Source organism: Oncorhynchus masou, unplaced genomic scaffold (assembly GCF_036934945.1).
Source record: "Oncorhynchus masou masou isolate Uvic2021 unplaced genomic scaffold, UVic_Omas_1.1 unplaced_scaffold_4127, whole genome shotgun sequence".
Lineage (NCBI taxonomy): Eukaryota > Metazoa > Chordata > Actinopteri > Salmoniformes > Salmonidae > Oncorhynchus > Oncorhynchus masou.
This window is the reverse complement of record NW_027010525.1, coordinates 17501-31001: the sequence shown is the minus strand read 5'-3', so window position 1 is coordinate 31001 and position 13501 is coordinate 17501. Positions and strand designations below refer to the sequence as shown.

General features: G+C 47.3%; 1 protein-coding gene across 1 annotated transcript in view; it reads right to left on the bottom strand.

Moving 5' to 3' along the window:
- Nucleotides 1-3145: 3145 nt before the first annotated feature.
- The window catches only part of LOC135534905 (sodium/potassium/calcium exchanger 1-like), a gene marked incomplete at its 3' end in the record, with an annotated part of 18454 nt that continues 8098 nt past the window's right edge, over nucleotides 3146-13501 (bottom strand). Inside the window, exons 3-5 of the mRNA XM_064961709.1 lie at nucleotides 6047-6154; nucleotides 5742-5850; nucleotides 3146-3199 (exon numbers count right to left, since the gene is read on the bottom strand). Coding sequence (XP_064817781.1) covers nucleotides 3146-3199; nucleotides 5742-5850; nucleotides 6047-6154 — 271 coding nt within the window. The remainder of the gene's footprint in view (nucleotides 3200-5741; nucleotides 5851-6046; nucleotides 6155-13501) is intronic.

Below are 13501 nucleotides of genomic sequence, written 5' to 3'. Positions count from 1 at the left end.
CAACACACCACACTGAGTCGCGTCAACACACCCCACTGAGTCACATCAACACACCCCACTGAGTCACGTCAACACACCACACTGAGTCACATCAACACACCACACTGAGTCACATCAACACACCCCACTGAGTCACGTCAACACACCACACTGAGTCACATCAACACACCACACTGAGTCGCGTCAACACACCCCACTGAGTCACATCAACACACCCCACTGAGTCACGTCAACACACCACACTGAGTCACATCAACACACCACACTGAGTCACATCAACACACCACACTGAGTCACGTCAACACACCACACTGAGTCGCGTCAACACACCCCACTGAGTCACATCAACACACCCCACTGAGTCACGTCAACACACCCCACTGAGTCACATCAACACACCACACTGAGTCACGTCAACACACCACACTGAGTCACGTCAACACACCCCACTAGGAGTCACACCAACACACCCCACTAGGAGTCACACCAACACACCCCACTAGGAGTCACACCGACACACCCCACTAGGAGTCACACCAACACACACCGTACAGTGGAGAAGGAAACCAAGAGCAGGACTGACAGCTATTGTTCTGTTACTGGATGTCACCTATAGGTCTGTTTCCAAAGAGACTTAGAGACAACACCGTCACACAACATAAATAGTAGGTCTGGATCTCAACTATAGATCTGGATCTCACCTAAAGGCCTGGATATCACCTATAGGCCTGGATATCACCTATAGGCCTGGAACTCACCTCTAGGTCTGGATCTCACCTATAGGTCTGGATCTCACCTATAGGCCTGGATCTCACCTAAAGTCCTGGATATCACCTATAGGTCTGGATATCACCTAAAGGCCTGGATATCACCTATAGGCCTGGATCTCACCTATAGGTCTGGATCTCACCTATAGGCCTGGATCTCACCTATAGGCCTGGATCTCACCTAAAGGCCTGGATCTCACCTAAAGGCCTGGATATCACCTATAGGCCTGGATCTCACCTATAGGTCTGGATCTCACCTATAGGCCTGGATCTCACCTAAAGGCCTGGATCTCACCTATAGGTCTGGATCTCACCTATAGGCCTGGATCTCACCTAAAGGCCTGGATCTCACCTAAAGGCCTGGATCTCACCTAAAGGCCTGGATATCACCTATAGGCCTGGATCTCACCTAAAGGCCTGGATATCACCTATAGGCCTGGATCTCACCTAAAGGCCTGGATCTCACCTATAGGTCTGGATCTCACCTATAGGCCTGGATCTCACCTAAAGGCCTGGATATCACCTATAGGTCTGGATCTCACCTATAGGCCTGGATCTCACCTAAAGGCCTGGATCTCACCTAAAGGCCTGGATCTCACCTAAAGGCCTGGATATCACCTATAGGCCTGGATCTCACCTAAAGGCCTGGATCTCACCTATAGGTCTGGATCTCACCTATAGGCCTGGATCTCACCTAAAGGCCTGGATCTCACCTAAAGGCCTGGATATCACCTATAGGCCTGGATCTCACCTATAGGTCTGGATCTCACCTAAAGGCCTGGATCTCACCTATAGGTCTGGATCTCACCTATAGGCCTGGATCTCACCTATAGGCCTGGATCTCACCTAAAGGCCTGGATCTCACCTATAGGTCTGGATCTCACCTATAGGTCTGGATCTCACCTAAAGGCCTGGATCTCACCTATAGGTCTGGATCTCACCTATAGGCCTGGATATCACCTAAAGGCCTGGATCTCACCTATAGGTCTGGATCTCACCTATAGGTCTGGATCTCACCTAAAGGCCTGGATCTCACCTATAGGCCTGGATATCACCTATAGGCCTGGATATCACCTATAGGCCTGGATATCACCTAAAGGCCTGGATATCACCTATAGGTCTGGATCTCACCTATAGGCCTGGATCTCACCTATAGGCCTGGATCTCACCTATAGGCCTGGATCTCACCTAAAGGCCTGGATCTCACCTAAAGGCCTGGATCTCACCTAAAGGCCTGGATCTCACCTATAGGTCTGGATCTCACCTAAAGGCCTGGATCTCACCTAAAGGCCTGGATATCACCTATAGGTCTGGATCTCACCTAACGCATCGTGTATACAGAACGTTACGAGAACATTCACAGAACATAACGACAACACCAAACGCAACGTGTATACAGAACGTTACGAGAACATTCACAGAACATAACGACAACACCAAACGCAACGTGTATACAGAACGTTACGAGAACATTCACAGAACATAACGACAACACCAAACGCAACGTGTATACAGAACGTTACGAGAACATTCACAGAACATAACGACAACACCAAACGCAACGTGTATACAGAACGTTACGAGAACATTCACAGAACATAACGACAACACCAAACGCAACGTGTATACAGAACGTTACGAGAACATTCACAGAACATAACGACAACACCAAACGCAACGTGTATACAGAACGTTACGAGAACATTTACAGAACATAACGACAACACCAAACGCAACGTGTATACAGAACGTTACGAGAACATTCACAGACGCTAACCAAATCAAGCACTAAACGAACAGATAACGTTGGCCTTACCTTTCCCCTGCACCGACACCTCCGTCCTGACCTCCCCATTAAAGGTTGTTGTTTCTAATTGGCAGAGATACGTCAGGTAAAATGACCAGTTACCACGGAGACACAACATATCCACCCGCTGCCTCGTGGAGAGTAATGTATGACGGAATATGGGCGGAGTCATAGACACAACGGAAGTTACTGAACCACACAAACAAAACACAACCACTTCCTTCATAATATTGACTGAATATGAGCTGAGCAGAAGCATGAATACTAGCATCCTCTTCTAGGGAAGAGGGAGATACAGTTCAGATGAAAACGTCTATTTTGGAGTGATAGATAGTAGACAGAAGGTGAAGAGATACTCAGTAACTATCGGTAGGACAATGGAAGTTGGAGTGATAGATAGTAGACAGAAGGTGAAGAGATACTCAGTAACTATCGGTAGGACAATGGAAGTTGTTGCAACAGATTGATGTCCTATGTACAAACAATGGAAACCCTTCAGAAGGGCTGGCATGAAGTGACAGTACATGGTGACAACATGAGGAGGAGGAGACATTGTTGACATCCCTCTTACCTGGTCTAACTCTCCTCTGACCAGGGCCTCTAACATCTCTGCTAAAGCCTGTCTCTGGAATAAGGGGACGATGGAAGACACCATAGAATTACATATTAGAACTCGTTTAATAGGATCTCTGTGGGAGAGACATTCAGTCAGCCTCTGTGTGTACCAGTTCCCCCAAGTCCCCTGACATCCAGAGCTGTGGTGTGGAGTGTCCATTAGAGCAGCGCTCTCCAAACCTGGTCCTGGTGGGGAGACCCAGAGCTGTGGTGTGGAGTGTCCATTAGAGCAGCACTCTCCAAACCCGGTCCTGGTGGGGGAGACCCAGAGCTGTGGTGTGGAGTGTCCATTAGAGCAGCGCTCTCCAAACCCGGTCCTGGGGGGGAGACCCAGAGCTGTGGTGTTGAGTGTCCATTAGAGCAGCGCTCTCCAAACCTGGTCCTGGTGGGGGAGACCCAGAGCTGTGGTGTGGAGTGTCCATTAGAGCAGCGCTCTCCAAACCCGGTCCTGGGGGAGGAGACCCAGAGCTGTGGTGTTGAGTGTCCATTAGAGCAGCGTTCTCCAAACCCGGTCCTGGGGGAGGAGACCCAGATCTGTGGTGTGGAGTGTCCATTAGAGCAGCGCTCTCCAAACCTGGTCCTGGTGGGGAGACCCAGAGCTGTGGTGTGAAGTGTCCATTAGAGCAGCGCTCTCCAAACCTGGTCCTGGTGGGGAGACCCAGAGCTGTGGTGTGAAGTGTCCATTAGAGCAGCGCTCTCCAAACCCGGTCCTGGGGAGGAGACCCAGAGCTGTGGTGTGGAGTGTCCATTAGAGCAGCGCTCTCCAAACCCGGTCCTGGGGGGGGGACCCAGAGCTGTGGTGTGGAGTGTCCATTAGAGCAGTGCTCTCCAAACCTGGTCCTGGGGGGGGGGGGGCCCAGAGCTGTGGTGTGGAGTGTCCATTAGAGCAGCGCTCTCCAAACCTGGTCCTGGTGGGGGAGACCCAGAGCTGTGGTGTGGAGTGTCCATTAGAGCAGCGCTCTCCAAACCCGGTCCTGGGGGGGAGACCTGATCCAAAAGCCTCTCAACACCTTGGTGCTACCTTACACCAGAGACTGGTGTTGTGTGAGAAGTGAAGAGCAGAGGTCAAGTCCACCTGTGTTCCTGGATTACAGGGACGTGACTGTTCTGTCCTCTACTGGAGTGACCTTCACTGAGTCCTCGGGCCACTAGGCAGCCAGACCTGTCCCCATGCGGCCTCCTCCCTCCCAGCTCTCTCATCCTTAATCAGCTTCCAATACAGGCTAATAAAAGCTGGATAAGAGCCAGCCTCTGGCCGACCAATCTCTTTATCTCAATAGCACTGTCTCTCGTTGTACTGGACTGTGTGTGTCATTGAGCTAACAGTCTGATGCTGCTGTGAAGCTAACAGTCTGATGATGTTGTGAAGCTAACAGTCTGAATATAGAAGGTCCCTGTGGCAGTAGTGAATATAGAAGGTCCCTGTGGCAGTAGTGAATATAGAAGGTCCCTGTGGCAGTAGTGAATATAGAAGGTCCCTGTGGCAGTAGTGAATATAGAAGGTCCCTGTGGCAGTAGTGAATATAGAAGGTCCCTGTGACAGTAGTGAATATAGAAGGTCCCTGTGGCAGTAGTGAATATAGAAGGTCCCTGTGGCAGTAGTGAATATAGAAGGTCCCTGTGGCAGTCGTGAATATAGAAGGTCCCTGTGGCAGTAGTGAATATAGAAGGTCCCTGTGGCAGTAGTGAATATAGAAGGTCCCTGTGGCAGTAGTGAATATAGAAGGTCCCTGTGGCAGTAGTGAATATAGAAGGTCCCTGGGGCAGTAGTGACAAGGCCATCAGACTGTTAAACAGCCATCACTAACATAGAGAGGATGCTGCCAACATACTGACTCAAATCTCTGGCCACTTAAATAAATGGACATAATAAAGGTTTCACTAGTCACTTTAAATAATGTCACTTTAAATAATGCCACTTTAATAATGTCTACATACCCTACATTACTCATATGTATATACTGTACTCTATACCACCTACTGTGTCTTGCCTATGCCGTTCGGCCATCGCTCATCCACATATTCTTATTCATCCCTTTACATTTGTGTGTATAATGTCGGTGTTGTGAATTTGTTAGATTACTTGTTAGATATTACTGCACAAGCATTTCGCTACACTCGCGTTAACATCTGCTAACCATGTGTATGTGACCAATAATTAGGACCATAATATAGGACCATAGACTCGCACCATAGACTCGCACCATAGATTAGGACCATAGATTAGGACTATAGATTAGGACCATAGATTAGGACCATAGATTAGGACCATATAGGACCATATAGGACCATAGATTAGGAACATAGATTAGGACCATAGACTCGCACCATAGATTAGGACCATAGATTATGACCATAGATTATGACCATAGATTAGGAACATAGATTAGGAACATAGATTAGGACCATAGATTAGGAACATAGATTAGGACCATATAGGACCATAGATTAGGACCATAGATTAGGACCATAGATTAGGAACATAGATTAGGACAATAGATTAGGACCATAGCGGTCCCTGTAATAATAAAGATTGATATAAAGTCCAGTACCTTCTCCCAGTGGGTCCAGTGTGTGGATCATCAGCTGGAAGATGGTGTTTCTGTTGGTGCTGTTGTGGAGAGACGCATTACTGCCTCCTCTCTGGAGAGTGGGCTTCACCTGGGACATAACAAACACACCACACCACACACACAGGGTTGAAGCCACGGCAGATCACGCCAGGTTACATTCAGGTAAAGACCTCTTTTTGCTGGTCACTTAAATGACATCTAAAAAAAAAAAAAAGTAAAATAAAAACTATTTTACAATCAGTGCACAACCTGATTATGACATCACAATCAAAGAGTGTTGAGACCTTCAGTTTTTCTCTGTCTCTCTTCTGGGGTGAGTCTTGAGGTTGTGGTTTGGGTTCTGGTGAAACATTGTTTTGAGGTGGACCAGGTGGTGGCGGTCCACTGTTCTGCTGTAAATACAGGAATACTTTAGTACACGTTCACAATAGGAACCAGAGAGAGGAGAAAAGGCAGACTGTTAAACAACTACTCCAGTGGCTAAATATACTGAATGGCTTTTACATGGTCAGGTTGTATTCTGATTGTAAAAAGGAAGGGTTTGTTGTCTGTTTTTTTGTAGTCCAGAAAAAAAAATATGTTGTTTCAACCAGAACATAATGTCTTTATGAAATTAGCCTAGTGGTTAGAACGTAGAGGCGGCAGGGTAGCCTAGTGGTTAGAGTGGAGTGGCGGCAGGGTAGCCTAGTAGTTAGAGTGGAGGGGCGGCAGGGTAGCCTAGTGGTTAGAACGTAGAGGCGGCAGGGTAGCCTAGTGGTTAGAGTGGAGGGGCGGCAGGGTAGCCTAGTGGTTAGAGTGGAGGGGCGGCAGGGTAGCCTAGTGGTTAGAGTGGAGGGGCGGCAGGGTAGCCTAGTGGTTAGAGTGGAGGTGTGGCAGGGTAGCCTAGTGGTTAGAGTGGAGGGCCGGCAGGGTAGCCTAGTGGTTAGAGTGGAGGGCCGGCAGGGTAGCCTAGTGGTTAGAACGTAGAGGCGGCAGGGTAGCCTAGTGGTTAGAACGTAGAGGCGGCAGGGTAGCCTAGTGGTTAGAGTGGAGGGGCGGCAGGGTAGCCTAGTGGTTAGAGTGGAGGGGCGGCAGGGTAGCCTAGTGGTTAGAGTGGAGGGGCGGCAGGGTAGCCTAGTGGTTAGAGTGGAGGGGCGGCAGGGTAGCCTAGTGGTTCGAGTGGAGGGGCGGCAGGGTAGCCTAGTGGTTAGAGTGGAGGGGCGGCAGGGTAGCCTAGTGGTTAGAGTGGAGGGGCGGCAGGGTAGCCTAGTGGTTAGAGTGGAGGGACGGCAGGGTAGACTAGTGGTTAGAACGTAGAGGCGGCAAGGTAGCCTAGTGGTTAGAGTGGAGGGGCGGCAGGGTAGCCTAGTGGTTAGAACGTAGAGGCGGCAGGGTAGCCTAGTGGTTAGAGCGGAGGGGCGGCTAGGCTATCCTAGTGGTTAGAACGTTGAGGCGGCAGAGTAGCCTAGTGGTTAGAGTGGAGGGGCGGCAGGGTAGCCTAGTGGTTAGAGTGGAGGGGCGGCAGGGTAGCCTAGTGGTTCGAGTGTAGAGGCGGCAGGGTAGCCTAGTGGTTAGAGTGGAGGGGCGGCAGGGTAGCCTAGTGGTTAGAGCGTAGAGGCGGCAGGGTAGCCTAGTGGTTAGAGTGGAGGGGCGGCAGGGTAGCCTAGTGGTTAGAGCGTAGAGGCGGCAGGGTAGACTAGTGGTTAGAGTGGAGGGGCGGCAGGGTAGCCTAGTGGTTAGAACGTTGAGGCGGCAGAGTAGCCTAGTGGTTAGAGTGGAGGGGCGGCAGGGTAGCCTAGTGGTTAGAGTGGAGGGGCGGCAGGGTAGCCTAGTGGTTCGAGTGTAGAGGCGGCAGGGTAGCCTAGTGGTTAGAGTGGAGGGGCGGCAGGGTAGCCTAGTGGTTAGAGCGTAGAGGCGGCAGGGTAGCCTAGTGGTTAGAGCGGAGGGGCGGCTAGGCTATCCTAGTGGTTAGAACGTAGAGGCGGCAGGGCAGCCTAGTGGTAAGAGTAGAGGGGCAGCAGGGCAACCTAGTGGTTAGAACGTTGGACTAGTAACCGGAAGGTTGCAAGTTCAAATCCCTGAGCTGACAAGGTACAAATCTGCCCTTCTGCCCCTGAACAAGGCAGTTAACCCCACTGTTCCTAGGCCGTCATTGGAAATAAGAATTTGTTCTTTAACTGACTTGCCTAGTTAAATAAAGGAAAAATATAACAACAGTGATATTAGTGAGAACAGGTAACTGCCAAAATAAAGGAAAACACCAACATAAAGTGTTTTAATAGGGCGTTGAGCCAGAACAGCTTCAATGGCATAGATTCTACAAGTGTCTGGAAGTCTATTGGAGGGATGTGACATCATTCTTCCAACAGAAATTCCATATTGGTGTTTTGTTGATGGTGGTGAACAACACTGTCTCAGGACCCACTCCAGAATCTCCCACACAGTGCATTCCCGAGTGGTGCAGCGGTCTAAGGCACTGCAGTGCTTAGGGGCGTCACTACAGACCCGGGTTCGAACCGGGGCTGTATCACAACCAGCCGAGATCGGGAGTCCCAAAGGGTGGAGCACAATTGGCCCAGCGTCGTCCGGGGTAGGGGAGGGTTTGGCCGGGGTAGGCAGTCATTGTAAATAAGAATTTGTTCTTCACTGACTTGCCTACTTAAATAAATTAAAATAAGTATTCAGATCCCTAGACTTTTCCCACATTTTGTTACGTTACAGCCTTATTATAACATTTAAAAAATAAAACATTTTCCTCAATCTACACACAACACCCTAGAATGAAAAAGCAAAAAACAGGTTTTTAGAAATATTGTCAAAACAGAAATACCAGAACAGAAAGTATTCAGACCCTTTGCTACCAGACTCCAAATTGATTTATCATCCTTGAGATGTTTCTACAACTTGATTGGAGTCCACCTGTGGTCAATTCAATTGATTGGACATGATTTGGAAATGACACACACCTGTCTATATAAGGTCCCACAGTTGACAGTGCATGTCAGAGAAAAAACCAAGCCATTGAGGTGGAAGGAATTGTCCGTAGAGCTCAGAGACAGGATTGTGTCGAAGCACAGAACTGGGGAAGGGTACCAAAACATGTCTGCAGCATTGAAGGTCCCCAAGCACACAGTGGCATCCAGCATTCTTAAATGGAAGAAGTTTGGAACCACCAAGACTCTTCCTAGAGCTGGCCGACCGGCCAAACTAAGCAACCGGGGTGAGAAGGGCCTTGGTCAGGAAGGTGACCAAGAACCCGATGGTCACTCTGATAGAGATCCAGTATTCCTCTGTGGAGATGGTAGAACCTTCCAGAAGGACAACCATCTCTGCAGCACTCCACCAATCAGGCCTTTATGCTAGAGTGGCCAGACGGAAGCCAATCCTCAGTAAAAGGCACATGACAGCCCGCTTGAACTTTGCCAAAAGGCACCTAAAGGACTCAGATCATGAGTAACAAGGTTCTCTGGTCTGATGAAACCAAGACTGAACTCTTTGGCCTGAATGCCAAGCGTCACGTCTGGAGGAAACATGGCACCATCCCTACGGTGAAGCATGGTGGTGGCAACCTCATGCTCTCGGGATGTTTTTCAGCGGCAGGGGCTGGGAGACTAGTCAATATCGAGGGAAAGATGAACGTAGCAAAGTACAGAGAGATCCTTGATGAAAACCTGCTCCAGAGCGCTCAGGACCTCAGACTGGGGTGAAGGTTCACCTTCCAACAGGACAACATCCTGTTGCACACAGATAAGACAATGCAGGAGTGGCTTTGGGACAAGTCTCTGAATGTCATTGAGTGGCCCTGCCAGAGCCTGGACTTGAACCCGATCGAACATCTCTAGAGAGACCTGAAAATAGCTGTGCATCCACCTGATAGAGCTTGAGAAGATCTGCAGAGAAGAATGGGAGAAAATCCCCAAATATAGGTGTACCAAGCTTGTAGCGTCATACCCAAGAAGACTCGAGGCTGTAATCGCGGCCAAAGGTGCTTCAACAAAGTACTGAGTAAAGGGTCTGAATACTAACGTTTCTAAAAAATAAAAACAGTTTTTGCTATCTCATTATGTGGTATTGTGATGTCATTATGGGGTATTGTGATGTCATTATGTGGTATAGTGTGTAGATTGATGAGGGGAAAAAACAACAATTTAATCCATTTTAGAGTAAGGCTGTAACGTAACAAAATGTGGAAAAATGGGTCTGAATACTATTCGAATGCCCTGGAAGTGTTCAATTGGGTTGAGATCTGGTGACTGAGATGACCATGGCATATTGTCTACATCGTTTTCATGCTCATCAAAGCATTCAGTGACCACTCGTGCCCTGTGGATGGGGCCATTGTCATCCCATAGGGGCAGAGCCATCATGGTAGCCAAAATAATGGTCTGCCCAGCATTTCTATACATGACCCTAAGCATGATGGGATGTTAATTGCTTAACTATCTCAGGGACCACACCTGTGTGGAAGCACCTGCTTTCAATATACTTGATATCCCTCATCAAGTGTTTCCATTATTTTAGCAGTTAGCTGTACTTGTTTGTTGATGGCTTCAAAAGTACCAATGGTAGCATCCTAGATACACTACTTAAAGTGCCTTAGTACCGATGGTAGCATCCTAGATACACTACTTAAAGTGCCTTAGTACCGATGGTAGCATCCTAGATACACTACTTAAAGTGCCTTAGTACCGATGGTAGCATCCTAGATACACTACTTAAAGTGCCGTAGTACCGATGGTAGCATCCTAGATACACTACTTAAAGTGCCTTAGTACCGATGGTAGCATCCTAGATACACTACTTAAAGTGCCGTAGTACCGATGGTAGCATCCTAGATACACTACTTAAAGTGCCTTAGTACCGATGGTAGCATCCTAGATACACTACTTAAAGTGCCTTAGTACCGATGGTAGCACTCTAGATACACTACTTAAAGTGCCTTAGTACCAATGGTAGCTCCCTAGATACACTACTTAAAGTGCCTTAGTACCAATGGTAGCACTCTAGATACACTACTTAAAGTGCCTTAGTACCAATGGTAGCACTCTAGATACACTACTTAAAGTGCCTTAGTACCAATGGTAGCTCCCTAGATACACTACTTAAAGTGCCTTAGTACCGATGGTAGCACTCTAGATACACTACTTAAAGTGCCTTAGTACCAATGGTAGCTCCCTAGATACACTACTTAAAGTGCCTTAGTACCAATGGTAGCACTCTAGATACACTACTTAAAGTGCCTTAGTACCAATGGTAGCACTCTAGATACACTACTTAAAGTGCCTTCGTCCTGATTTAAAGGTTCAGATATACCTACTGGGGTTCTTTGAGTTGCCTACAACAGTAGAAACCATGCACTTGCATGTCATTTTCTTAGCAATCCCACACCAACACCCGCCATCATACCAGTCAAGAGACACAGGATGCATCACAATTTGTATTTTGTATTTATTATGGATCCCCATTAGCTGTTGCCAAGGCAGCAGATACTCTTCCTGGGGTTTATTATGGATCCCCATTAGCTGTTGCCAAGGCAGCAGATACTCTTCCTGGGGTTTATTATGGATCCCCATTAGCTGTTGCCAAGGAAGCAGCTACTCTTCCTGGGGTTTATTTTGGATCCCCATTAGCTGTTGCCAAGGAAGCAGCTACTCTTCTTGGGGTTTATTTTGGATCCCCATTAGCTGTTGCCAAGGCAGCAGATACTCTTCCTGGGGTTTATTATGGATCCCCATTAGCTGTTGCCAAGGAAGCAGCTACTCTTCCTGGGGTTTATTATGGATCCCCATTAGCTGTTGCCAAGGCAGCAGCTACTCTTCCTGGGGTTTATTATGGATCCCCATTAGCTGTTGCCAAGGAAGCAGCTACTCTTCCTGGGGTTTATTATGGATCCCCATTAGCTGTTGCCAAGGAAGCAGCTACTCTTCCTGGGGTTTATTATGGATCCCCATTAGCTGTTGCCAAGGAAGCAGCTACTCTTCCTGGGGTTTATTATGGATCCCCATTAGCTGTTGCCAAGGAAGCAGCTACTCTTCTTGGGGTTTATTTTGGATCCCCATTAGCTGTTGCCAAGGCAGCAGATACTCTTCCTGGGGTTTATTATGGATCCCCATTAGCTGTTGCCAAGGAAGCAGCTACTCTTCCTGGGGTTTATTATGGATCCCCATTAGCTGTTGCCAAGGCAGCAGCTACTCTTCCTGGGGGTTATTATGGATCCCCATTAGCTGTTGCCAAGGAAGCAGCTACTCTTCCTGGGGTTTATTTTGGATCCCCATTAGCTGTTGCCAAGGAAGCAGCTACTCTTCCTGGGGTTTATTATGGATCCCCATTAGCTGTTGCCAAGGAAGCAGCTACTCTTCCTGGGGTTTATTATGGATCCCCATTAGCTGTTGCCAAGGAAGCAGCTACTCTTCCTGGGGTTTATTATGGATCCCCATTAGCTGTTGCCAAGGCAGTAGCTACTCTTCCTGGGGTTTATTATGGATCCCCATTAGCTGTTGCCAAGGCAGCAGCTACTCTTCCTGGGGTCCAAACACATTAAAACACTTACATATAACATTATAACGTCACTACATATCTACAATACAAAATGTATAATACCACCATACAACTATATTACAACGTATGTGTTGATAGGTTCTGATTCCTAAACTTGAAATATGAAATATCCTTATTCATGTCACTGAGGGAGAGATGTGAATGTAGAACGTTTACATTAAGTCAGGATATGTTATTGTTAGTCATCAGGGATCCTCTGGGAGGAGGAAGAGACACAGTCTGGTACAAGTCAACATGGCAGCCGTGAGTTGGGGAGGAGTGAGGAATTTGGGCGGAGGTCTTGGTTCGATGAAGTGAGGAAGAACATACACTACCGGTCAAATGTTTTAGAACTCTTACTTATTCAAGTTTAAAAATATATATATATATATATATATATATATATATATATATATATATATATATATAACTATTTTCTATATTGTAGAATAATAGTGAAGACATCAAAACTATGAAAAAACACATATGGAATCATGTAGTAACCAAAAAAGTGTTAAACAAATGAAAATATATTTGAGATTCTTCAAATAGTTCATCAGTGTCCCGTGTGTTCATCAGTGTCCCGTGTGTTCATCAGTGTCCCGTGTGTTCATCAGTGTCCCGTGTGTTCATCAGTGTCCTGTGTGTTCATCAGTGTCCCATGTGTTCATCAGTGTCCTGCGTGTTCATCAGTGTCCTGCGTGTTCATCAGTGTCCTGCGTGTTCATCAGTGTCCCATGTGGTCAGCAGTGTCCTGTGTGTTCATCAGTGTCCCGTGTGTTCAGCAGTGTCCTGTGTGTTCATCAGTGTCCTGCGTGTTCATCAGTGTCCTGTGTGTTTAGCAGTGGAGGCTGCTGGGAGGACGGCTCATAATAATGACTTGTGACGGAGCGAATGGAACGGCTCCTAACCAGGCTGGATCGTGTTGTTGTGTGTTTTAATGATGTCATGTATTGTGTTGTTGTGTGTTTTAATGATGTCATGTATTGTGTTGTTGTGTGTTTTAATGATGTCATGTATTGTGTTGTTGTGTGTTTTAATGATGTCATGTATTGTGTTGTTGTGTGTTGTAATGATGTCATGTATTGTGTTGTTGTGTGTTTTAATGATGTCATGTATTGTGTTGTTGTGTGTTTTAATGATGTCATGTATTGTGTTGTTGTGTGTTTTAATGATGTCATGTATTTTGTTGTGTGTTTTAATGATGTCATGTATTGTGTTGT